This window comes from Podarcis muralis, chromosome 1 (assembly GCF_964188315.1).
Source record: "Podarcis muralis chromosome 1, rPodMur119.hap1.1, whole genome shotgun sequence".
In the NCBI taxonomy this organism is placed as follows: Eukaryota; Metazoa; Chordata; class Lepidosauria; order Squamata; family Lacertidae; genus Podarcis; species Podarcis muralis.
The window spans coordinates 8587218-8612442 of NC_135655.1; the positions used below are offsets into that span (position 1 = coordinate 8587218).

The following is a 25225-nucleotide window of genomic DNA, read 5'->3' on the forward strand; positions in this document are numbered from 1 at the left end:
GTGGCTCAGTGCTTAGGGCGTCTGCTTTAGGTTTTGCATGCAGACAGCTGCAGGTTCAAACCTTGGCATCTCCAGGTAGAGTTCCTTTCTGAAACCTTGGGCAGTCACTGCCAGTCAGTGCAGACAATATTGAGCTAAAAGGCAGCTTCTTATGATTCTTGGAAGCAGAGCAAGTTGCTCAAAACAGGCAAAGGCAGTTCATAGTATGAGAATTACTGTATGGGACAAAAATGGCAAACAGAGGAAAGACCAACAAATTTTAGGCAGCAGATTATTTTTAAAAAAGACACTTTAATAGATCCTTGCTGGTCAGGCACCCAAAAACATTTGGGAAACTCCTGCAAAAAAAATAAAGGAGCAAAAGCTTTGTGTTGTAGCCAAAACTGCATGAGCAGTGGTCCAGCTCCGAGGGCCTTCTGGCAGTTCCCTCACTGCAGGAAGTGACGTTACACAAGCAGAGGGACTTCTTAGCAGTGGCACCCTACCTGTGGAATGCCCTCCCATCACATGTCAAGAAGATAAATAACTATACACTGGTACCTTGGGTTACATACGCTTCAGATTACAAACTCTGCTAACCCAGAAATAGTACCTCGGGTTAAGAACTTTGCTTCAGGATGAGAACAGAAATTGTGCTCTGGCGGCGCAGCAGCAGCAAGAGGCCCCATTAGCTAAAGTGGTGCTTCAGGTTAAGAACAGTTTCAGCTGAAGAACAGACCTCCGGAACGAATTAAGTACTTAACCCGAGGTACCACTGTACAACATTCTGAAGATATCTTAAGGCAGCCCTGTATTAGGAAGTTTTTAATGCTTGATATTTAGTTGTGTTTTTATATTATATTGGAAGTCACCCAGAGTGGCTGGGGCAACCCCGGTCAAGATGGGCAGGGTGTAAATAATAAAGTATCATCATCATCATCATCATCCAAAACGCTTCCTTAATAGTGAGCATCAGGCAGGCATCAGGTCTTTAGGTAGGTGCCTGCTTCAAACTCACGTGGGCTTTCCATGATAACTGATCCAGCCATGTTAATGTATAAATCTGATCTTCCAATTTATGGTGCATTTTGTATTTGTGTTATGAATACAAATTTGCTGCTTTAATGCTGCTTGCCCCCATGGTAGCAATGGGGGTACAGATATAGGTCAATAGTGTGTCATAGCAGCAAAAAAGGAAAAGAAAAGCTAATGCTATTCTAGGCTTCATAAACTGAAGTCTAGTACCGGGACGCGGGTGGCGCTGTGGGTAAAACCTCAGCCTAGGACTCGTCAGGTCGGCGGTTCGAATCCCCGCAGCGGGGTGCACTCCCGTTGCTCGGTCCCAGCGCCTGCCAACCTAGCAGTTTGAAAGCACCCCCGGGTGCAAGTAGATAAATAGGTAGATAAATAGGGACCGCTTACTAGCGGGAAGGTAAACGGTGTTCCGTGTGCTGCGCTGGCTCGCCAGAGCAGCTTCGTCACACTGGCCACGTGACCCGGAAGTGTCTCCGGACAGCGCTGGCCCCCAGCCTATAGAGTGAGATGGGCGCACAACCCTAGAGTCGGACACGACTGGCCCGTACGGGCAGGGGTACCTTTACCTTTACCTTTTTACCCTGATCAGGGGAAGTAATAGTACCACTATATTCTGCCTTGGTGAGACCACAACTGGAATACTGTGTCCAGTTCTGGGCACCACAGCTTAAGAAAGATATTGACAAGCTGGAACATGTGCAGAGAAGAGCGACCAAGATGATCAAAGGTCTGGAAACCAAGCCTTCAGAGTTAGTTATGTTTAGCATGGAGAAGACGATATCTCTGAGAGGTGATCATAAAATAATAGAATTGGAAGGGGTTCCAAGGGTCATCTAGTCCAACCCCTGCAATGCAGGAATCTCAGCTAAAGCATCCATGACAGGTGGCCATTCAACCTCTGCTTAAAAACCTCCAAGGAAGGAGAGTCCATCACCTTCCGAGGGAGACCGTTCCACCATCAAACAGTTCTTACTGTCAGAAAGTTTTTCTTAATTGGGATCTCCTTTCTTGTAACTTGAAGGCATTGGTTTGAGTCCTAGCCTCCAGAGCAGGAGAAAACAAGCTTGCTCCCTCTTCCATGTGACAGCCCTTAAGATATCTGAAGATGGCTCTCATATCTCCTCTCAGTCTCCTCTTTTCCTGGCTAAACATACCCAGCTCCTTCAAGCGCTCCTGGTAAGGTTAGTTTCCAGACACTTAATCATCTTGGTTGCCCTCCTCTGCACATGTTCCAGCTTGTCAACATATGAGAGCCATCTTCAAATATCTGAAGAGTTGTCATATGGAGGATGGAGCAAGCTTGTTTTCTGCTGCTCCAGAGGGTACGGCCTGAACCAAAGGCTTCAGATAACAAGGAGATTCCAACTAAATATTAGGAAGAACATTCTGATGGTAAAAGTTAAAAGGTAAAGGTAAAGGACCCCTGGACGGTTAAGTCCAGTCAAAGGGAACTGTGGGGTTGGGGTGGTCATCTCACTTCAGGCTAAGGGAGCCGGCGTTTGTCCACAGACAGCTTTCTGGGTCATGTAGCCAGCAGGACTAAACCGCTTCTGGCGCAATGGGACACCGTGACAGAAACCAGAGTGCACAGAAACACTGTTTACCTTCCCTCCACAACAGTACCTAATTATCTACTCACCCTGGTATGCTTTTGAACTGCTAGGTTGGCAGGAGCTGGGACAGAGCAACAGAAGCTCACCCCGTCACAGGGATTCGAACCACTGACCAGCAAGCCCAAGACACTCAGTGGTTTAGACCACAATGCCACCCGCTAGCACAACGCCACCCGCTTGTGTATACTAGCTTATTGCACAAACAAATAATCACATTGTTTAACCTACTTTTGCTTCTGGTTCCATCGACCACTGGTATATGTGGCCCCCAAAATCTTTTCCAGAGAGGAAAGTGGCCCTCAGGATGGAAAATCTTCCTTACTCCCTGCTGGAAGGAAATACTTTTTGCTCCTTTGCCGGGGGGGGGGGAGGACCCCCAAGCAACTGCTTTATTTCTTCTCTCGCGAAATAAGGTAACACCACACTTACAAAAGATGATATACACATAGAGGGTCTTTGTATTTGTAACAATTTCACACAGAGTAGGGCAAACAGCTCAGTTAAGGCCTCTGGGGGAACACATGGAAATAACTTCTCCACCAGCTGTGTCCTTGGAGCCACGGCACTGGCAGAATGGATCATGGGCTTTGGAGTCCCAGCTTTCACCTGAACCACAGCCCCACACACCTAGGCTCACCTGGCCGCAATACAGATCCACCCCCTTCTTTTTAACCGCCCCCCAAATGTTCAGGGGGTGCAGCTGGGGCTTCTGCTTTTCTCCTAAGTGTGCTGAATAATGTGAGAGCCCTGCTGTTTGAGGCCAAGAGGCCAGCACTTGATTCTTATGGCTGTCAGACGGATGGCAACAGGAAGCTTGCAAGCAAGATCTGATTGCAACAGCACACTGCCCAGCTGCAATTCCCAGCAGCTGGCCTTTAGAGTCATACTGCCTCCAGCGGTGGCATGGGGACATAGAGCAATTGTAGCTAGCAGCCATGGATAGCCTCATCATCCATGGAAGGGGGGTGCAAAAGGTTCATGTTTTTTGTAGGGCAGTGGGGGTGATAAGCACTGAAACAGGTCAGCTGTGACGAGAATGGGACATCCTGCAAGTCACAAGTGACAACCTCACCTGCTAATGCAACAAGGACACCAGCAGAGCTGCCTGCCTCCACACCTAGTGCCTCTTGTGATTGCAAAAAAAATAGGGGGGGGGGGTGGAGAGACTGGCACAACAGATCCCTAAGGAGCACCAGAGCAGCCCAAGAGGGAACCAGCCCCTTTGCAATGCTCTGCTTTCTGGTCTTTTTAATGTAAGATGTTTTAATGCGCCAAGTTGGGGGAGGCTGTGCTCAAACCTTCCACGCTTGCTATTCAAACAGCTTGGTGCGCTCTCTCACTGCTGCCGGGGTGGTGGTGTCTAGCCAGGTTTTTTGTCCCTGCTGATGCCTCCTGGGGGTCGGCCTTTAAGGTTCCCAGCCTATGTGTTTGTGTACACAAATGTGCATGGTGGGGGGGAGTCAAACGGGATCTTTGACCTGGGTGAAATAAAGCCTTGTTTCGCCCCTGCACACAAGCACACACCCCTTTTCTCTCTTACCTCCATAATTTATTTTTTATACCCCGCCCAACTGGCTGGGTTTCCCCTGCCACTCTGGGGGGCTTCCAACAGAATATTAAACAGAATGAAACATCCAACATTTAAAACTTCCCTAAACACCTTAACACTCATCAAGGACCTGCCTCACCCAGGGAGAAGGACTTGATGAGGTGTCACAGCAAGGTCAGCGAGGGGCATAGCTTCCTGAGCGGAGGGCCAGGAGAGTCACATGTGGCCCTCGGTTCCCTCAAGCAAACTCTGCTCACTTTCTGTCCCTTCAGCTCAGTGCTGGGCTCCTGATGAGGCTCAGCCAGTTTCTTACACACCTTTTAATTCCCATGTCCCAAGGACACAGAAAGAAGCAGCACCCACATCCCCTTTCTTGCAACAGCTGCAGCGATTTTACAGATCAGCCAAAGGAATAGTTGGGCTTGTCCAAACTACCTCTCGTCCTGCTGCTTCTCCCACCTGCTTCCAGGGGGGAAAACACTCTTTAGGGCGAAGTCGGAGCAAATGGCAATTTGGGCTTTCTCCAGATTGATGTTTGCCCAGGCCCATGCCTAGAAATCTGCTCAGACCCATGTTTTCTAGGCACAGGGCAAGAGAAAGAGTGGATGAGCCCAGAGACTGATTGGGAAAGTCCTGGGTTTCAAAAAAAGACACAGGATTCACAGTGGCGCCTTTGATTCACAGCACATCCTTCCAGTCTCTGTAACAATGTTCCAGTTGTAATGATGAGGCTTCTGAGCCTTGGCTTTCTCAGCCTTGCCATGAGGCCAGCTCTGGTCCACCCCTGACAATGTTTCACAGGCTGGTATCGGCAGCGCCCGTTTTTCCTTGCTGCAAGCCGCCTTCGGAAGCAGTGTCCGGCCACCCATCCCGGCAGAAGAGCAGCGCCGGGTTCCTGCAGGCCCACACCCCCAATTCCCCTCCGCTGGCCGGGCTGGAGGAGGTGAGGGTGCTCCCCACGGTGCCTCCGCTCCCATGGCTGGCGTACCGCTCTGCCCGGCTCTTGCCCTCCAGGCGGCGGCCTTGGGTGGCAGCCAGCGCCACTGCAGCCACGTTGCCCCTCGTCCTGTACCCCCCTTCCCGGTTGCGCCCAAGCAGCATGGCGATGTTGGGGTTCCGGGCGGCGTAGATGAGGGGGTTGATGGCTCCGTTGGCCCAGGCCATCCAGCAGGCCACAGTGTCCACGGCGGGTGAGAAGGAGACGTGGCCCGTGGCGGCGGCCAGGCCCAGGACGCAGTAGGGGCCCCAGCAGCAGATGATGGAGACGATCATGATGAGGACCGTGGTGGCTGTCCGCATCTCCCCGTAGTAGCGCAGCAGGTGCCCGTAGGTGGTGAGGGGGCGCACCCTGCTCTCCGAGCGCCGAACTGCACGGCAGATGTTGTAGTGGCAGAAGCACATGAGGGCGAAGGGCAGCAGGTAGCACAGGACGATCAGTGCGGCGCCGTAGGGGGGCCCCAGGCGCGAGGACCCCCAGGGCAGGGCATACATGCAGTGGTAGGCCTCGGGCCCCGCTTCCTCCTCCTCTTCCTCGTCTTCCCTCCGGCCCAGCAGGTACCAGGGCCCCGAGAAGCCCAGCGCGGCCAGCCAGACGGCGGCCAGCAGCTGCGCGGCCCTCCGACGGCCCATTTTGCGCCTGGGCTGGCGCACGATGGCGCAGTAGCGGTCGAAGGAGAGCAGCGCCATGGTGAGCGTGGCGGCGATGCCCAGGCCGGCGTGCGCGGCGGCGCTGGCCAGGCAGAGGCGCGGCCCGAAGAGCCAAGCCCCGTGGGGGCGCCCGCTGAGCAGGCTGGCCAAGGCGGGCGGCAGGCACAGCGCGGCGCCCAGCAGCTCCGACAGCGACAGCGACAGCACGAAGGCGTTGGTGACCGTGCGCAGAGGCCGGTGCCGCGCGATCACCACCACCACGGCGCCGTTGCCCAGCGCCGACAGCGCGAAGATCAGCAGCAGCAGCAGCGCCTGCGACGCCAGCGACGCCCCGGACCAGCCCCACGCCGCGTCCGCCTCCGACGGGGCCTCCGGCACAGGCACCTGGCCGCCGCCGCTCTCGTTGCGCCCCGGCGCCGAGCCGTTGATCAGGAGCAGCAGCGCGGCTCCCTCCATGGCCAGGCGCCTTCCCGGCCCCGAGAGGGAGACCGGCGGCTCCGTGGAGCGGGAGAGGCGCGCTCCGGCCGGCCCGAGGTCCGGGGGTGACTTAAGGCGCACTTGGAGAGCCCCGGGCGCAAAGCTCCATCTGGGGACTCTGCCCTCTGCTCCTCACCCGCGCGTCTGGTCTGGCCACCGGCGCCAAAGGCAGCTGGAGGCGCCGGCCTTTGGGATCGTTGCCCGGGGACGCTCCTTGGGTGGCGCAGCCTCCGCTTGCCGCAGAGGCGCGGGATTGCTTCGGCGCTCGCTGCGCGCCCGGCACATCTCTCGCTCTCTGCCGCGTGGCAGAGAAACCTTCGGGGGCTCGGGGAGTCGCTGACGTCTCCGCAGTCGGTTGCCCCGGGAAACCACGATGGCGCACACGCCGGAGAAGCAGGCAGCCGCGACCACCCCATTCTCTCCCCCGCCCGCCCCAAACGCCCTTCTAGCCCCTTCTTTTCTTCCGAAAAAGGACAAGCCGCCGTGCGGACGGCTCCATGCATTTCTTCCTGGACGGCTGCCTCCTTCATGAGCTTCTTCCCGACAGCGCAGCTTCTCGCCCGTTGCGGCATCTTTTTGGATTTCTGCGCATCGCGAGGGAGGGGGCGTTTGCTGTGCCAGGCAAGCGCGCGCAGGGGTCAAGTGTGCAGATCCTTGCGGATGGGCGAGAAAGGAGACGTTGTAAGATCGGGCAGCAGGCAGGGCAGAGATTTTAAAGGGCTCCTGCGCTGTTTCGAGTTGCCACCTGTTAGAGGCTCAAGAATACAAACAGCGCCCGACACACGGAAAAGGAGGGAAGCCTCGCCATCAGATTCCCTCTCTGCTAGGAAAAGCATTCGTTCTTGCAGACCTTGGAGAAAGGTGACACGCAAAAACTAGATGGAGCAAGGCCACTGATTCATCCAAGTCAGCGGAAGCAGTTTTCACTCCCTTGGATAACCATGTCAATAACCATGTCAAGTGAGGGGTGGGGGCAGACCAAGGGATGCGATTCCTAACTTTTGTTCGGAATCTAACGAATAGCATTTGTTCAGTAGGCTAGGCCAAGTCCAGCCACATACATCCAGAGGTCTTAATGCACGCACACTCATTTCTTTGTCCAGGAAAGTTCAGTCTACAGCAACCCAAAAAGCACTTGAGGGGTGCAGTCTGGGGAGAGGATGGAGGCTGCCAACAGTCCCAATGGCGAGATACAGAGGATTGAAGGGACATATTTTGGCCTCCAGGCCTGGGGTTCACCACTGCTGCTCAGCCCTGGGTGACCAAATGCAGCATTTTGTGAAGAGGCAAGTTAAAGCAGTGCAGCTTTTTTCTTCCCGTTGCACAACTGGAGCTGCCACTCTCCATGTGCCGTTTGCCAGGGCCCCCCATTTTTCCACGCAGACAATAGTTAGAATGATGGGAGCTGCAGTTCAGCAACAGCAGCAGGTTCCCCACTCCTGTTCTAAGCCAAACAGTCCATCAACTTTTACTTGCCATGGCACATAGCTCAGAAATGCAATGATGGTCATCATAAGGACATGTGGCTGAGCAGGTTTGCTATTAATTAAACAGGGCTCTGAGGTCAATGAAACTATTCCAGCACTTTGGGTACAAAGGATTTTCTCAAGCTGAAGACTTCAAAGTGTTCTGAATAATTCATGCAACCCACACTTGGGAAGATGCTATCCTGATATGAAGTACCAAACAGTGCAATGATAGAGGTGTATGTCTCAGCTGTTCCTTCTTAAACAGGTTTTTGGGGATATTCAGAGAAACATGCAAAAATCTATTTAACCAGACATACAGCAGGACACCCTACGTAAGAATGGCTGCATCATACTATTTTCAAACCAAACTGTTTTTGTCTCCAACGAAGGTCACAACCTAAATCAGTTGCCCTTGACAAGTCTTAAAGAGGCGATGTTTAATTTTTTATTATAGATAGAAAGCATAGTATCATGACATAATTCTTTAATTTTATTTTACAAGGTGGGGCTGCAGCATGCTTAGTATTCCACTTAAAAACAAAAAGCCCTAAGTGGTTTTTACATAAGATAATATAAAATATTAACTAAAATACTGATAAATTTAAATGTTAAAACTAAAGCACATTTTAAATGAAGCTTGTGGTGCGGAAGTCATACCTTCTTCCTCTTTTGAGAATCAGGATTCCAGAGCTTGACTTATTGCTAGAGTCTGTTACAGGAAATAAAGAACTTATAACAGGTTCTTTAATCAGGTGCCTGTTGATATCCCAGGAACTTCACACAAAGAAGGGAAATGTTAAAGTATTGCGTTCACACATTTGCACCTGCACTGCAGCATTACAGAAAAGGTTAAAGAAGTCCAGCAATGAAAGCAGCATGAAGAGACATAACAGCCATCAAAAAGCTCTAAGAAATGTAACATACAAATTCTGTAGCACTTTGAATATAAAAATGGCCCCCTGCAGGGGTTATTTCGCAGTCTTGTTCATTAGGGTACTGCATTCACTTCAGGCAGGACACAAATCAGAGGTAGGACCCTCACCTTTGAAAAAATCAAACTTGGAATTTGAAGCAGCTTGGCTCCAAAACTGCGGCAGCCAAAACAAGCTGGCTTCAGAACAGTTTTGAAGCCTTCAGAGGTCTTCTAAGTTGCTGTTTTTAACTAGTTTGACATGTTTTTACAAAGTCACGCAAGTTGAAATTGAAAGTGCCAAGCAGACAGGAGGGGAACATGTAGATGTTTCAAGGATAAACAGAGTATTTGGTCAAGAAGGTGCAACACTACCCAGATAAAACTTGTGGGGTTATACAGGTATGCCCAAGCTCTGATCTCAAGGGTTGGAGGCTAATGGCAAAGACACGTTCAACACCCCCCCCCCAAAAAAGAATCTCCCACATAAATGAGCTTTCATTTTATTCTTTATCAGACCAGACCAGGTGAATGAGCCTGTGGGGTTGGAGAAAGGGGAAGAAACCTCCATCCCTTACCTGCTTATCAATCTTGACCAGCCTACTGCTAGTAACAGGAACAAGCATTTATATATGTATCTTGGTAATCTTTACAACTTTGTAAAGCATGTCAGTATTATCATCTCCCTACTGAAGATGGGAAGGGCGTAGACTCACAGTTCAGTCTTAAGTCATAGTGCCACACTATCTCCTATTGCATTTTATATACAGACAAGGAGCTTCAGAACCACTTTGGTGAAACTGAATGAGAGCATTAATCACCAGTAAGATAGAAGGTAATGCCAGCAATTAAAAGAAAGCAAAATACGCATATCAAAGTAAACAGGGTTATTGGAAGCAGGTAGCACAGTCACTTAAGAAAGAAACCGTGTTTCAGTGGGTCCTCCTCCTCAAAAGTGAAGGTTGACATTCCAGTATAAAAGGATTCTCCAGAGACTTCTACAATAACAGCATTGTGGTCACCACATTTGGTTTCCTGGGTCAAAAGAAAATGCTTCAGATTAATTAGGAAGAATACACTGGTATACTTACAGCACAAACATTTGTAGGCAGCATCTGAATACATGTGATGATGTATACATCTAAACTAAAGTGACAATGAAAGAACAGAACAGAATATAAAGCCAGTATTTAAGGCTTAAATTGTTTACATTATGTTTTAAGCAAAAGTGAGACAATTTACTAAAAGTAATGAAAACCATTAATCATTTGGTCCTAATTAATATAATGGCATCTTATAAAAAGATCAGATTTTCTTGGCTTGCTGAGAGCATTTCATCCACAAATGAAGTAACCCTACTCACTTGTGAATGTTGGAAGAATTCAAGCTATCCGACTAAACAAGACCCAGGGCACAGCAAAGCCACCAGTCCATCACATACTTTTTATTTTTCTAAATTACCAAAGATAAATGTTTGGAGCTTGCCTTTATTGCTTTTCCAGTGAACAGGGAACCAGTTGTACTGCTTCTGAAGGTCCTGGTCTGGTTCAGCTGAATGAGTCCTTTATGGTACTGTAGAGCAATGCGAGCTGTCACACCTGACCCGGTAGGACTTCGGTCAACCTAGTTTGGAGAGAAGCAGACGTGTTTTAGCTGCATCATTCAGAAATGCAACAAATGTAATTAACGACTTTTACTTTTTTAAAAGGTGCACGTGCCTGAATTATGCTATTCAATATTAAAGAGAGAAAGTGGGCATGTGCACCCAGAAACTTAAAAGCTACCTAGAACAAATTTTCCCAACCTTTTTCTGACTGTGGCCCCCTTCTGACTTTCTTTGCTGTCTCTCCCCATGGGCGTAGCCAGGGGGGGGGCAGGGGACAATTGCCCTCCCTCAATAATTAAAAATCAATACAAATCTGAGTTTCTGCCCCCCCTAACAAAAACCTGCCCCCCTAACAAAAATCCTGGCTATGCCCATGCCCCCTCCCCGTCCTATTGGTAGAAAGGTAGCTCTTTAAATATTTTGTTTGTACAATTACATAGAATGATAGGAACATAATGAAATATTGTTGAAGCAGAAAAACATAGAATCATGGAGCTGAAAGGAACCCCAAGGGTCATCTTTCTAGTCCAACCCCCTGCAATGAAAGAAACTCAGCTAAAGCATCCATGACAGGTGGCCATCCAACCTCTGCTTAGAAACCTCCAAGGAATAGTGCAGAACCTCCTGAAGGAGATCCATCTTCCATGTACTATAAAAAGTAAGCAACACTTATTTGACCCGTTATTTGACACAGAGGGGAAAACCTACAGATACAGTCCAAAAGGCACACAGGGAGTTCTGTATATATGGGAGAATTTTAAAAAGCAAGTGATCCTCACTCACCTGGTGCAAAAAGTTGGAAGTTGCCTAGCTCCACAACAGAAGCCTAGTCGTTCTTTTTTCCTGGCCAAGATGGTAGATACATTTCCCCATCAAGCATCATCTGGGTCAATTTGTCAGGCCGGGAAATATTTTGTTTCTTTCTCGATTCACTTAATTTGTCAATCAGATCTTGGACTTTGTTACTCAGTTCTATGTTCCTAGCTCTATACAGCTCCTAGAGTCTCTCAGAATTTAAGAGCTGTATAGAGCAAGGAATGCAGAATTGAGCATCCTACAGATATGCTGCCTTTTCCTTTTCTCTAATACAAATATAAATTGGGAACCCCTGTGATGAAAAGGGTCAAGGTGGAACTTCTCTTGCACAGTATTCTCTACCTGTGCATCTGCAAACACACATATGTTGCTTGTTGGTTCATCACTAAATGCATCTTTCCCATCTGTCAGGATAGTCCCATAAATGAAAGCCGTGTCTTCAATCTCAGGATGGTGAACTTTGAACTAGAAGAAAACAGAAAATGGCATCAGATAAATGCAACAAAATAGCAATAATATAATAAGGACCTCACAGACTATGTGCATAGTATTAAGAGGATGTGCAGCTCAGGAGAAGGAATTGACAGTCTCTTTGTAGTAGTGGAACCACGTGCTTAAAGACCATCTAGATCCCATTGCTCCTAGCTAGCAAAGCCAATGGTCAACAATGATCATAATTGCAGACCAAAACATCTAAAGGGTGCCATGTTGGCTACCCCTGGTCCAGGTCCTTACAATATGCCTTGAGGCCAAGTTTGTACAGTTGTTAGGAGGCTGCTGCACTTATTTTCAGTAACCTCCCCATGAGAAAACAGCAGCTTCCATGGAATTATCATTGAGGATATCACAGTTCAGTTTCTGCTGGAGACTTTTCTTGGATTTCACACACACACACACACAAACACACACACCACCTTCTACCTAGCACTGAACACCCCAGTTCCCACTCTCAACTGCTCCAAAGCATCTCACTATATGAACAGCAAATGACTTTTAGATACTCAAGAGTGAACAAGACTGCATAAATCTGTTTCTAAGACAAAGCTAGTCAAAGTGATTTCTGTCTAACAAAATAATGTATAGGTTATATTGACAGGATTATGGAAAAAGATTAGCTGCCCACAAAAAAACCGGACTTTGATATTTTTTAACAATCAATGCATGATTTGCATCAGCTCCATTTGGAAGAGAGAAACCGCAGTCACAATATTATGCAGTGTGCCAATCAGGCTTGTAAACAGTAACTTGGTAATCTATGGCAAGGAAGACTTGCTTGCAAGTGAACTTGCAGAGAGGCATAACAACACTGGCTTTCTTTAGTTTTACATTACAAATAACTAATATATGCAATATATTAACAAGTAGATTAGTAATTTAAAGACATTTAACTCATAGATTTATTTACAAATATAGAAATAATTTAGTTATATTGTACAATACAGAAAAATGTGACTATACCTGAGCCTTTACTGCTTCAGTGACTGCAGATGCTGCATCTACTAGATCCCTAATCCTTGAAGAAGAAAGATCAAGTCCCAATCGATCAGCACTGACAAATGCATAGAAAGTGCCACCATATCCAACATCCGCAACCACTTTTCCATAGCCAGGAACATCAACTGTTAAATCTAATAATGTAGAAAAGGAGAAGGCATTACTGCAAATAATTTACATTTTCCCTCTGTAATCTGTTCTGACATCCACTCACCCCAAAAAATAGTGCCTATCTACCTATTATGGTGACAGTAATATCAGTTAAGAATGCTGAAAAGCAGTCTGGTAACTAAAGACTAAGGGAGCAATGCAAACCTCTGATCTGCTGGGAAGAGCGAGGTATCTGGTTCAACCAGCCTATGCTGGCATAAGCACATTCCAGCTCATCCTGAGAGATGCCAGCATAACTCCCTCAGGACAGCATAGCTGGCTGAGACCTATGGCAGCAGAAACCCTGAAGAATGGGTGTTCTGGGGGAGAGACTGGACAGGGGGACTTATATCGGGGGACTGTATCCTAATCTGGCAACCAGCAGAATTTACACTGGAAAAACGGTGGAATAAATCAATCTCTATAAAGGTTTGTCTTTCCTCTACCAGGCTTAGGCCAATTCAGGCAGTTAGTAGCCTTGTTACTGAACAGCATGGAATAGGGGTGATTTATGCCAGCTTAGTTTAAACCGGTTTATATTCTGGCTTCCTATAGTTAGGTCTGCTCCTTAAGAGGAATTAATCGAGCACCAGTCATCAGAACATTTTTACCATCCTGCAAATTAACATACAACTTCTTTTTCAGGCAGCACAACAGACACAGAAACAATTAGGATCCCCCCAGTAACTTAAAGACTATTATTTGAAACAAGTGGAACAACATTGTGCTATTACAATTGTTCTGTCTGTGCAAGCATTGCTTGCTATATGGAATGATCTCCCCTCCCCCTCCCCCCACCGTGTTGTTCTGGGGTTCTCCCTACCTGCAAGAACTGATGGGGACACAGAGGGCATGCAGAAGACCAGGGGGAAGCCCTGTTGTGCTAAGATGACTTCTGCTGGTTCCCAGTAGCACGACTATTTATTTAGACTATTTATTTAGTTGAATCTGGCCCAATATATCCTTGCCTCCTACCAGGAGAGCTCCTGTTCAAAGTTCCAGCCAGTTACTCTCTTCTTTAGCATAGTCCATTTCATTCCTCTCCCTTTTCTTTTCCAACCAATGATCAACACTGCATGACTACGGAGCATGATTTCACTGGGCATGCACTGGGCTAATAGGGGGGTGTTATTTATTTTTAAAAATAAACTGCAAACATAGTGTCTCAGACAACAAAACGTACAGCTCACTAGAACATTCATGAAAGGAAGTGTCGTGCAGATAGGCGTTCTTTCCAAGATGCAAAGTTAGAGCCTGGGGAATAGCAGAAAAGAAGGTTAGTCATATTTGTTGATTATCTAGCATGCAGGGTCAGAATAATAAAAAGAAGCATATTCCTACAAACCTGACCTGACACCTACTTTTTGTGCAAATCTACACATTTATGAGCCTTGTTATCAGTTAAAATTGAACTACTGTGGTTTCCCAAAAAGGATCCTGGGAATTTTAACTTTAGAGAGGATACCAAGAATTATATTAGAAGTTCCTGCCCACACCAGCCTTCACAGAACTATAGCTTTCAAGATTCCTTGGGGAAACCAAGCTTTTATTTGAAGTCTTAAGTGGAGGCAAGTCATTTGCTATTGCGGAACTATTCAGACCATGAGAGAATTCATGACTTCATTTAGATTCTCCCCACACCTGGGAACTAAATAAGAAGTTCATTCTAAATTTCTCCTACCAGTTATGGGATTGTGCGGTCAGAATTTAGGAGAAAATGTGGTTTTAAAAAAAGAGGATCCCATTTCATTAAAGCTAATTGTCATTTTATGTTACAGGTAGGTAGCCGTGTTGGGTCTTCCGTAGTCAAAACAAAATTTAAAAAATTCCTTCCAGTAGCACCTTAGAGACCAACTAGGTTTGTTATTTTATGAATTGTGCAATTAACTTGCTGATTCATGCAAGAAGAAAATGATACTTGATCTCCATCTCCACTCAGTGTGATAAAAAAGTAGTTAAGTGCTTCATACCACCCAGGGCTCCTTTGGCACAGAGGGTGGGCTATAAATTAAATAAATAAAAATAAAACAAATAACGCTAGTGAACAAAATATACCTGAAACCACAGCAAGGCAATTATGTATGGAAACAGAGGGGAAGCCCACTTTAGGTAGAAAGTAGAGCATGATGTACCTGTAGCTGTAACAGTGGAATGAGAAAATGACCTGCCTTGCAAATCAAGGAAAGCCACACAATGGCTTTCTGGGACTACATGATAATGGTGGCTCCCAGAGATGATCTCACACCCACTTTGCTTCTCGTCAGGTCCTGTAACTCAGTGCAGTGCAAATCAAGGTTTGACTTAGCATGTTGTCCAAACCCAGGATTGTGGATAAGCTCTCTCTCCTTAACCATGATCTGTAGCCAACAACAAACCTTAAGGAGAGAGTTTAACCAAGATCCCAATGACTGAGGAGGGGAAAAGTGAGCTCTTACCTGGGAGCCAGTGTGTTTGCACTAAACCATAGTTTGGTAATGTGAAAATGCGGCCAATGCAGATGTACCTAGTAGCCAATAAATATGACAGAACAAATGGCCAAGACATTTGATTGACCTACAATATAAGTTGAATATATGCTAGATGCAGATAGGTAGCCGTGTTGGTCTGCCATAGTCAAAACAAAAAAAAATTCCTTCCAGTAGCACCTTAAAGACCAACTAAGTTAGTTCTTGGTATGAGCTTTCGTGTGCATATCTGAAGAAGTGTGCATGCACACGAAAGCTCATACCAAGAACTAACTTAGTTGGTCTTTAAGGTGCTACTGGAAGGAATTTTTATATGCTAGATGGTAATTCATGGACCTAATAGGTATCTAAAGCTATTTGCCACTGTTCTTGTATGTAGCTTTTATTTTATTTGTTTTTTATCTTATATTTTGGAAATGTACATCCAGATTTTTTTTGTCCTTTACATTTTTTGGGGGGCCCTAAGCTGTAGGTACTTAGCTTGTAAGTAAATCCGGCACTGCCCCTTCCAGCTTGTAAGATCCTATGATTCTATGTTTCACCCACATGCTTTTGGAGAGGATCCCTAACTTGGCAGAGGGAGATGCCCTGAAACACAGGACAAAAGCGCGTCCATACAGGACGCAGCGTTTGACATGGAAAGACGGGACAGTCCAGGCGGCAACGCTGCCCCCTACCGGTGGCGGCGGCGAAGGCGGCGACGCTGTGGAAGCGGACTCGGCTGCCGCTGCGCTGGCCGTCCCAGCTGGCGAAGGCGGTGACGGGCCCGCAGGGGCAGTGGATGACGACGGCGGCGGCGGCGGCCTGGTCGGGCCCCGGAGGCGGCGGCGGGCAGAGCCCGTAGTCGAGGGCGAAGCGGGCGAGGCAGAGGACGGCGTGGCCGCACATGGCGCTGCCGCCCTCGTTGTGCACGAAGAGAGCCCCGAAGGCGGCGCCCGGCAGCTCGCTGGGCACCAGCGCCGCCCCGTACATGTCGCGGTGCCCGCGGGGCTCGTGCATCAGCAGCCGCCGGGCCGCGTCCAGCTCCGGGCGCTCCAGGAGGAGGCGGCGGCGGGCCAGCAGGGGAAGGTCCCGGGGGGGCTCCAAGGGGCCCAGGCCGCCCGGAGGAACCACCCGCAGCGGCTCCCCGCCCGCCTGCATCTCCACCGTGAGGAAAACGGGGGAGCCGGGCGCGCGGGGAGGGAGAGGCCGGGAGGCCCCGGCTTGGGCCTCAGGCGACGCCATGGCCTGTTTAACGGTTTTTTGCCTCACGCTGGTTTATAACGGACGCCACCCGCCCAGGCCCCGCCCTCCAAGCAGGCATTGGCTGAGGGAGAGGAAGGGCGGGGAGAGCTTGTCCGTTTATGGGCCGTTGGCTAAGCCTGTCAGAGGTGCACGCCCGGGATTGGTGAGAGAAGGCGACCGTCACCGCCCGCTGACGCACACCGAACGGGCATTGGCTGAGGGGAGTGCCCGTTTAAAGCCTATTGCGACGCGCTGGTCAGGTTCGCCTGTCCAGGATTGGTCTGAGGGGCAAAAGCGGCAAAGCTGCAGGAGGCGTAAACATAGAGAAAGATATAGAGTCACATGCACCTAATTGAATTTTTTGTCATCCTTCCGGGTTCGCTTCCATATGCTTGGCCCATTTTTCTTCTGACGCCGTGGCGTCTATTTAATTTATTTATATGAAAAAGAAATCTTGGGTTTTTTAAAAAAATATTACCACAGCTGGACTCCTTAAACTGCTTATAAATGAAGAATTTAACAAGGATCTAGGACCTGACCGCTTCCTGAGAAATCACATCAGGCGGCGTTCTCCTCATAGAAATGCTGCGGCCCCAGTGCATCTACAGAGTGGCGCCGCTCTTCATTTTTCTAGCTCTACTATGAAAAAGAGCCGAACATAATAGACCACGCCCCCTCCCCGTTCAGCCTCAGTGCCCAATGAAGAGAGGAGCTTAGTCCGAGTCACGCCCCGCTCGCCACCCAGAGGAGGTCCCGAACGCGACCGCCCCGCCTATCGGGGGCGTGGCTATGTGAAGCCGACAAACCAATCAACGAGGACTGGCGGAACCTGAGAGGAAGTGACGCAAAGCCAGCTGCTGTCGCTGTCAAGAACCCGGATGATTTTGGGGGTGAATAGGCGGAGATGGGTGAGTTTTGGGTGCTGAGCTTATTACCTTTCCCCAGGTGAGAGGGGCTGTTTCTTCCTGCTGAGCAGCTGACCAGGCCGGTTTCTTAACTGCAAAAGCAAGCAGCCTTCCAGTATCCTAAATTTAGGATAGCTAGATACCTAGATAATATAAATATAATTCTTTATATAATGTTATAGGAGAGGGAAAGTGGGGAAGAGATATTTGTTGCCTGTCAGCTTTCGTGGGCTAAAGCGAGGAAGCGTTGCCCTCAAGGGGAGAGAGATGCTACAACTCCCCTCATCCCTGGTCCTGCTGGCCAGGGCGGCAGAAGTCCAACAGCATCAGGGGAACCGAAGTTGGGACAGGCTGAGTTCTAAGTTCCTGGAGGGGAACCTGTGGCCTTTTAAATTTAGCATTCCAACTCGTCAGCTGGCACACTGAATGGCTGTGGATGATGGGAGTTGCAGTTCAGCAACATGGGGGAGCTGCTCTTGCAGCAACAGGAATAGTAATAATTGATGGTGATGATAATGATGACGACGACAACTTATGAGCCCATAAGAAGCCCATAAGGGTAGGGTATAAAGGCTGTAAAGAAACATCTTTTATGGCCCAGGTTTCTCTCCCCTTTCCTGTAGATAGGAAACCCCCCCCCCCCCGATCTCAGATTTTCTGTGCCAGATGACAGCACTTCTAAACATTCCCTTTCTCTGATGTTGGAATAGTTTTGAAGTGGAAGCTGTTGCATGTCTGCTTTCCTGGTTCTGCGTTCCGTGATTAGGGGGCAAAAGCTAACTGAAAGCTAGTAAAGCAAGATGTTTGAAGGTATTTGTGTGCAAACTGTTATTTTTATTTTTAAAATGTATTTATTTTTATTATTATTATTAAATATAATAAAAATAAATAATAAAACATTATTATTATATTATTAAAGATTTATTGGTTTACAAAAGTATGTGCAATGTCTCTTTTTTCAAGTGTGCAAACTGTTATTAGCTTACAAGTATCTGCCACTCTTTTGGCCTTTTTATCTTTTGTATAAGTTGTAGATATTCAACCAGATTGCCTTGGGCTTTATTGTGGAAGAACAGCGGAATTTATAAATGGGACTGAAATCCATGGCGATTGTGGGGTAAGTAGAGGATTGTGAAAAGACACTTGAGTATTTGAAGCTGGCGCAGTATAATGTTTTAGCTGCTATTATCCAACCATTAGTGGGTTTGGCAGGGGAAAGGATGGCCTGAACACATCTTGGGCTCAACGAAACTGCTTGTCCTTCAAATACAGCACATTATTCAGTCCCTTTCATTTGTCTGCATCCCTTTCCCAAGCTATTTTGTGTGTGTGTGCAAAACGTTAATAGATATCTTTATAAAACAATATGTGATTAAACTCTCCAGGTGTGTCCAAGAGGGCAAAGGACAGACGCTCACAAAATCTGTCGGCCATGTATGGGATCTCCAGAACGCTACGATTGGCTTTACCTTGGCTTTATGGCAATGCTTCCTCTGATTTTGCATTGGTTCTTCATTGAATGGTATTCAGGGAAAAAGAGGTAAATGTTTCCTAAGCCCTGTTTCAAACAAGAAATCGAATGTAACTTTTGAATCTAAATGTGCACTTACCTTTTCATTGAAGGTGCTGGGGAGGAACCAACTACTCTGCAAGTTGGAGGATTGTTTACCTGGCTTTGGGAAGGCAGCACAAGGGCTCTGGGATGCTAACAGCCCTCATGCCTCCTTCCCTTATTTAGCTGTCTCGCTTACCTGGCTTTGGGAGGGTAGTGAGAGGGCTCTGGGATGCTACCAGAGCCTTTGCGCTGCCTTCCCAAAGCTGGGTATAGCCACGATCAGAGTTGTGCATGGGTGAGACGGTGGGAATAAATAAATGGAGTGGGTTTCTTCTGCTCTTCTTTTATTTATTCTCTCCCACCCACTCAAAGCTACAATTGCACAAGTCTAATAAGATACAAATTACCTGTCCTGATTCCGATTCTTTTTCCTCTTTCCAGCTCCAGTGCTCTGTTCCAGCACATCACTGCTTTAATCGAATGCAGCGTGGCAGCCATTGTTACTCTGCTTGTGAGCGACCCTCTGGGCTCCTTGCATATCCGCTCCTGCAAGGTGGTGATGCTTTCTGACTGGTACACCATGCTCTACAACCCGAGTCCTGATTACATTACCACTATTCACTGTACCCACGAAGCAGTCTACCCTCTGTGAGTATCTTTTCTGTGGCCTTGTCTGTGAGATTGCAATTTTTTGTAAAAAAATCCCCACCTCTTAACAGGCAATCTTGATGTCCTGATCTATGCATTCTTACTTAGCAGCAAGCCCTATTGATGGGGATTACTCCCACCCTTATATAGTTGCAGTGGTTTTTTTACTACTCTGCCCATATTTGCTAGGTCAAGCCATGGCTTAGAATGAACGCATCGGCTCCTGGGGAGGAAATTGCATTTGCTTTGCTCCTCCTTGGTCATTTCAGCTCCATACTGCAACTAAGCCAAGGTTCCGGTTAGCATGTCATCTGAACCTGGGATCATGCTCAGAGGAATCATGGAATTGTACAGCTGGAAGGGATCCCAATAATCATCTAGTTCAACCCCCAACTGTTCCCGAAACCCAAGATCAAACCAGGACCTTTAGAACTTCAGTCTAACACCGTCCCAACTGTGGTTAAGTTCTCCCCTCCATAACCACAACCCGTAGCCAAATTTTGGTCTTGGCTTCGCTGCTGTGCCATGCTGAGCTAAAGGGACCAGGAAAAGAACAAAGCAGGTGTGATCTCCTCTCTGGGAGCAAACACATTTAAGCTGTCCTAGTAAGCCATACTTTGACATGGTGAACATGCCTATGGCCAAGAGGAATGGTTAAGCCCCTCCCTCCCTGTCACTCATGGCTCACATGTATCTCCAGGGCAGTGGAAGTAAATGAATGGGAATAAGACGCTACTGTGCATTTGTGCTGGAGGGAGAATAAGGATAGGAAATAAGATAAAGAGGAAATTATGCAGATTGCCATGACTTGAGGTACAAGATCGCCAGGGCCTGGATTTGTGGGCCAGGAGGGCATAAGAAAGTAGCAGACAGTGTTGATGTGAAGAAATAGCATCAAAGCAAGGATTTTGCATAATGGAGGGGGGCAAGTATAGAACTTGTGGCATTTATGTGTCTTGTGTTTGTTGGCCATATCAAGAGTGAGGTGTGAAGTTTTTGGCACTGCTGTGCTCTGATATAAACAATTCTCTCTTCCAGCTACACCATTGTATTTATATACTATGCCTTTTGTTTGGTGTTGATGATGATGCTTCGGCCCCTTTTGGTGAAGAAGATTGCTTGTGGGCTAGGGAAGTCTGATCGATTTAAGAGCATTTACGCAGCTCTCTACTTCTTCCCGATTCTAACTGTGCTTCAAGCGGTTGGAGGCGGCTTGCTCTGTAAGTCACTTTTATATTCCACCCCTCACTTTCCCCTCTGCACATTCAGTGGAACAAACCAGGTAGTTGCACCTAACATGCAAACCAAGAACTGTGGTTAATGGCTTCCAAACAAGCCACATTTGGAAGCTAACTTTCAGTTTAATCTGGCATGTTTGGAAGCTGTTAACCATAGCTCATGAATATCCTGGATTATTAAAGCAGGATTTGAGTGTCTGAATGTGGCAGCTGCCTAAGGACCATTTCACCTTGTGAGCTGAGCACTGTTCATACCACTCATTTCTCGTTACAAGGATACAGAATTTTATTATATTTCTATCCAACCTTTCCCCCCACTCTGGCACTGGGTAAAGTCAGGTTGATAAAACTCAGTGGGACTTACTTTTGAGTAGGCATGCTCAGGATTGCATCTCATCAAAACTATTTATAGCTTCTGAGTGACCGGGGCGGTAAAATTGTGTTGGTGTGTCAATGTAACGTACAACTGTTTTTTTTGCAGACTATGCTTTCCCTTATATCATCATAGTGTTATCTCTCGTCACTCTGGTTGTGTATCTGTCAGCTTCCGAAGTAGATGTAAGTAAAATACTGTTTCATTTAAAAATATATACTTTTTAAAAAGTGACCTATAACTGAAGGGAGAAAATGGAAAACAGAGGAAATGGTCAGCAATAAGTGAATGAAATTCCTTGGGCTATTCCGCCGGGGATTCCGCTCTCCCACCCCCACCCTGGGTTGGCAAAGAGGTCTATGATGCCATTCTTTAATTGTTTTATCTTCAAAAGCCTGAGACAGCTAAAGTCTTTGTTCACACGTTCTACACCGGAGAGGGAGATAACCTCCCTGCTTGTTTAGATTTGTGAGGGGCTCTGATCAGCATTCTGAACAGTCAGCATATCAGGAGAGGCTTAAGAACTAGCTGGTTACCATCTCATACAGTCCCGCAAGACCGAGGAGGAAAAGCAGCCGTAGTTATTGCATAAGAATCCTTCCTCGTCAGTATTATTGCCTGGCTTTTCAAAGAAGCTGTTCCCTGCCTGATGTTGCCTGACTATTTTAATCTTTAGCCAAGGATTTCTGGGTGGGGTTGCACCTATTATTAAAACAGCAAATGCAAATAAAGAGTGAACGACAAAATAATAATCTTAGACATGGTGCCAAAATGAAAAGAGGGTTGGTCTCAGGTGGGTCTCTTGAGGAATGAGCATTCCACCAGCAGGATGCTGCTATGGAAAAGGGCTTAAGCAAAGGCATCTGTAACTGCTGCAACTGCTAAGTGGCTTCTTTTTAAAGGAGAGCAGCAACTGCTAAAGAGGATGGGTTGATATTGGGGAATGTGTGTGTGCCTGTTTCCCCTCCTTCAGAGAGAATAATGAACAGTGGACCCTCTCCAGTTAGGGGTTTGTTTGTTTCATAAAATTTGTACACCCCTTGATGGTCAAAAGAAAACTCTGAAAGCAGTTCACGGAAAAAGATAAAATTATCAGTATGAAAAATTAATAATGATCTAAAACTTTTAAAAAGTTAAAATAGCAGTGGATTAAAACTTGTGCCAACTTTCTGAAGATATGGGAAGGCTTGTCTGGACAAAAATATTATTAGGTAAAGGGACCCCTGACCATTAGGTCCAGTCGTGACTGACTCTGGCGTTGCGGTGCTCATCTTGCTTTATTGGCCGAGGGAGCCGGCGTACAGCTTCCAGGTCATGTGGCCAGCGTGACTAGCCGCTTCTGGTGAACCAGAGCAGCGCACGGAAACGCTGTTTGCCTTCCCGCCGGATCGGTACCTATTTATCTACTCGCACTTTGATGTGCTTTCGAACTGCTAGGTTGGCAGGAGCAGGGACCGAGCAATGGGAGCTCACCCCGTCGCGGGGATTTGAACCGCCGACCTTCTGATCGGCAAGTCCTAGGCTCTGTGGTTTAACCCACAGCGCCACCCGCGCCCCAAAATTTTTAGCAGGTGCCAAAAGGAGCACAGTGAAGGGACCTGCCTGATGGCAATGGGCAGGGAGTTCCAAAGTGTAGGTGCTACCACACGAAAAGACAAAGATATTACAAATGTGGAATGGGTATTATGTGGCACCTGCAGTTGTGCCATTCCCTTCCTCAGAGCTCTTCCCAAAAATAAGATAAAGAGAGAAACTAAGAACGGCTTAGTTCAGATAACTCTCTCCCCCGAGAGACAAGATAAAAGGAGAGGCTTCAAAAGGCACCTTGATAATTAATTAATTAACTAACTAACTAACTAATATTTAAATAATTATCTATGGGATAAGGGTTTAACAAGAAAGACCTGGTTGTTTAGGCCTATGTTTAGAATGATGCCGCATAGAGAAATGTTCCCTGATACCAAGATGAGGGATTCTTTGGAATGCAGATAGAGAGAATTGATAAGAATAATGATCTGTTGTGACCTTGACGGAAGCATACAATAGATGAGCCGCCTTGTGTTTTGGCTCATCTTCCTCTTTTTTCCCTTTTTCTTTTTTTCCTCCTCCTCATCCTCCTCCTTCTTTCCTTTTTCTTTTTTCTTTCCCATAATGGCTTATATTTTATGCCATGTACTTTGATATTTTTTGTCGTTTTTTAGCTTTTTTCATTATTATTAATAAGGAATTTTCTTTTGTAATTTTGGTTGTCTATATTTATACGTATTTGTTTAAAGCAAAATAAAAGTATTATAAAAACAAAGCAAAAAGCAAAACAAAAGGCACCTTGATTTCATTCTGCCCCTTTCTGAAATCTCTGCGTTAGCCTCAGATGACGTCTGTGTAAAAACTAACGGCAACAATCTTGTCTCCTGTTTTACAAGACTTTCAAGGATCTCCTTGTCAGGAAGAAAAGGCTCATTGTTCTGTTCAGCCACTGGCTCCTGCACGCCTACGGGATCATCTCCATCTCCAAGCTGAACAACGTCTACCAAGACTTGCCCCTGCTGGCTTTGGTGCCGGCACCTGCCCTATTTTACTTGCTTACTGCAAAGTACACGGATCCTTCGCGGATACTCTCTGATGGAGCAAATGGACGTTGAGCCAAGAATCCAGCGTTGTAGGCTGAGGTTCTCTGGGGCCCAGCCATCGTTCCCCTCTTATAGGAAGCTGTCAGTTCTCTTATCAGCCAGCTTTCAGGTAAAGTTTCTTTTCTCTTTAGCATCAAGGCTTAGTCCCCCCCTCCCCCCACTCCCATCAGCTCGATTCTATCCTCCAAAACAACATCTGGACGCACCTCTGCATGTAATGCCTTAGAAGTGTTCCATTAGCCACAGGAGCCAGAGTCACCCGTTGGTGAAGGATAAAGGCCCGTCCCCTGTAAATATGTTTATTATTTGCCCATGGTGTGCGAACGTGAAACATTTTGTACAGCGTATCTGGAAACAGTGTAACTTTTATTTCTGAGTGCAGTATTTTATCACATCTTTGAAGAATGATATGTAGAAGAATAAAGCTCAGTGTTCCAACTTCAGTCCACGGCTTTTGCAGTCTCTTCATTTCTAGATAAGAGGTTTGGGAGAACAATGCAGTTGTTATTATTTTTATTAACATCTGTTTGTAGCAAAACTTTGAGGCAGGGTGGATAAAAATCAATTATTTTTTTAAAAATCAATTATTTCAATCAGATTTTTTTTATTTCATTCGGATTTTTAAAATAAAATGCTTTTTGAGGGGGAAATCTTTCTAAAGATAATCTTCTGTTTATGTTACACTATAGTCTAAAGGCTATTCATCAGGAAAGAAGGATTTGTTTAAGTTTTTCATGTGTACTAAAACTCCGTCTGTTTTTTTTTATTAAAAAAAATTGTTTGACCACATCAGTGAACAAACATGGATACATATGCTATAATGTCATTGTTTTAGTTAAGTACATTGTTTAAATTGTTAAAGAAATTACTATTTTTCTCCTTCCAATAAAGTACAGCAAAGTTGTCCAAATATAAAGTTAACTTACTAAACCTCACAATAATTTCATAATTATTGGTCTACGTATTTCTAATAGTATAACCAAATCAGAAATTTTTGATATAACTGTAAAAACTACTCTGAAAATTTATTATTCCAAAAATGAAACCTTCATCTGATTGTAAATGTTAAGATAATAATAATAATAATAATAATAATAATAATAATAATAATATCTTTATTGTCATATGCCATATATACCATATACCATATACCAGCAAGAATGAGTCTTTGTGTAAAAAAAATAAATAAATTAAATCAAGTCTTACGGACTAGTGATTTAAATCGTGATTTAAATCAATTTGATTTAAATCAAACCCACCCTGCTTTGATGATTATGAAAATCTCCCAATTCACGTCAGCCAATTTTGCAGAGGAAACATTTCTGTGGGAGAGAACGCTCTTTCAAGCACCTACCAGGTTTTGCACCTTGCTTTCCCAGAATAAATGTTCTACCTTTTGCCAGAGCAGACGTTCTCTTATAGAGCCATTTACATCACCTATT

The 25225-nt window shown here is 46.3% G+C and overlaps 4 protein-coding genes across 10 annotated transcripts in view; 1 reads left to right on the plus strand and 3 right to left on the minus strand.

Annotated features, from left to right (window-relative positions):
- Positions 1–4154: 4154 nt before the first annotated feature.
- GPR135 (G protein-coupled receptor 135) lies at positions 4155–6715 on the minus strand. The gene has a single exon (XM_028735820.2). The coding sequence runs from the start codon at positions 6277–6279 to the stop codon at positions 4972–4974; it is 1308 nt and encodes a 435-aa protein (XP_028591653.2). The 5' UTR covers positions 6280–6715; the 3' UTR covers positions 4155–4971.
- A 1476-nt stretch (positions 6716–8191) lies between these two features.
- L3HYPDH (trans-L-3-hydroxyproline dehydratase) lies at positions 8192–16727 on the minus strand. 3 transcript variants are annotated; one of them, XM_028736102.2, is made up of 6 exons: positions 15888–16021; positions 13929–13999; positions 12560–12729; positions 11444–11566; positions 10165–10302; positions 8192–9714 (listed from the first exon to the last, which is right to left on the minus strand). In XM_028736102.2, the coding sequence occupies exons 2-6, from the start codon at positions 13945–13947 to the stop codon at positions 9589–9591; spliced, it is 576 nt and encodes a 191-aa protein (XP_028591935.2). In that variant the 5' UTR covers positions 13948–13999; positions 15888–16021; the 3' UTR covers positions 8192–9588. The 3 variants fall into 3 exon arrangements, with proteins under 3 accessions (XP_028591935.2, XP_028591768.2, XP_028591847.2); XM_028735935.2 differs by lacking the exon at positions 13929–13999 and having other exon boundaries at positions 15888–16727; XM_028736014.2 differs by lacking the exon at positions 15888–16021 and having other exon boundaries at positions 13569–15357.
- Positions 16728–16933: 206 nt separating this feature from the next.
- Positions 16934–24226, plus strand: JKAMP (JNK1/MAPK8 associated membrane protein). 4 transcript variants are annotated; one of them, XM_028736309.2, is made up of 8 exons: positions 16934–17342; positions 18050–18149; positions 18368–18456; positions 18725–18879; positions 19336–19542; positions 20581–20762; positions 21262–21338; positions 23577–24226. In XM_028736309.2, exons 2-8 carry the CDS (start codon positions 18140–18142, stop codon positions 23793–23795), a joined length of 939 nt encoding a protein of 312 aa, XP_028592142.2. In that variant the 5' UTR covers positions 16934–17342; positions 18050–18139; the 3' UTR covers positions 23796–24226. The 4 variants fall into 4 exon arrangements, with proteins under 4 accessions (XP_028592142.2, XP_028592310.2, XP_028592222.2 ...); XM_028736477.2 differs by having other exon boundaries at positions 16936–17342; positions 18374–18456; XM_028736389.2 differs by lacking the exon at positions 18050–18149 and having other exon boundaries at positions 16936–17342.
- The window catches only part of CCDC175 (coiled-coil domain containing 175), a 40739-nt gene continuing 39644 nt past the window's right edge, over positions 24131–25225 (minus strand). For both annotated transcript variants that reach the window (XM_028735691.2, XM_028735610.2), the window contains one exon: positions 24131–24254. The gene's annotated coding sequence lies outside the window, so the exon portion shown is untranslated. The remainder of the gene's footprint in view (positions 24255–25225) is intronic.

What these genes read in the sequence shown, in the direction of transcription:
- L3HYPDH (XM_028735935.2), bottom strand. Translation starts at nt 16,434, where the DNA reads ATGGCGTCGCCTGAGGCCCAAGCCGGGGCCTCCCGGCCTCTCCCTCCC. An exon ending in CTGAAGCAGTAAAGGCTCAG is followed by an intron (nt 11,567 to 12,559) that starts GTATAGTCACAT and finishes GTTTTCTTCTAG; the next exon opens with TTCAAAGTTCACCATCCTGA. An exon ending in GTGTGTTTGCAGATGCACAG is followed by an intron (nt 10,303 to 11,443) that starts GTAGAGAATACT and finishes TCTCCAAACTAG; the next exon opens with GTTGACCGAAGTCCTACCGG.
- GPR135 (XM_028735820.2), bottom strand. Translation starts at nt 6,279, where the DNA reads ATGGAGGGAGCCGCGCTGCTGCTCCTGATCAACGGCTCGGCGCCGGGG.
- JKAMP (XM_028736309.2), top strand. An exon ending in CACGAAGCAGTCTACCCTCT is followed by an intron (nt 19,543 to 20,580) that starts GTGAGTATCTTT and finishes TCTCTCTTCCAG; the next exon opens with CTACACCATTGTATTTATAT. An exon ending in TGTCAGCTTCCGAAGTAGAT is followed by an intron (nt 21,339 to 23,576) that starts GTAAGTAAAATA and finishes CTGTTTTACAAG; the next exon opens with ACTTTCAAGGATCTCCTTGT.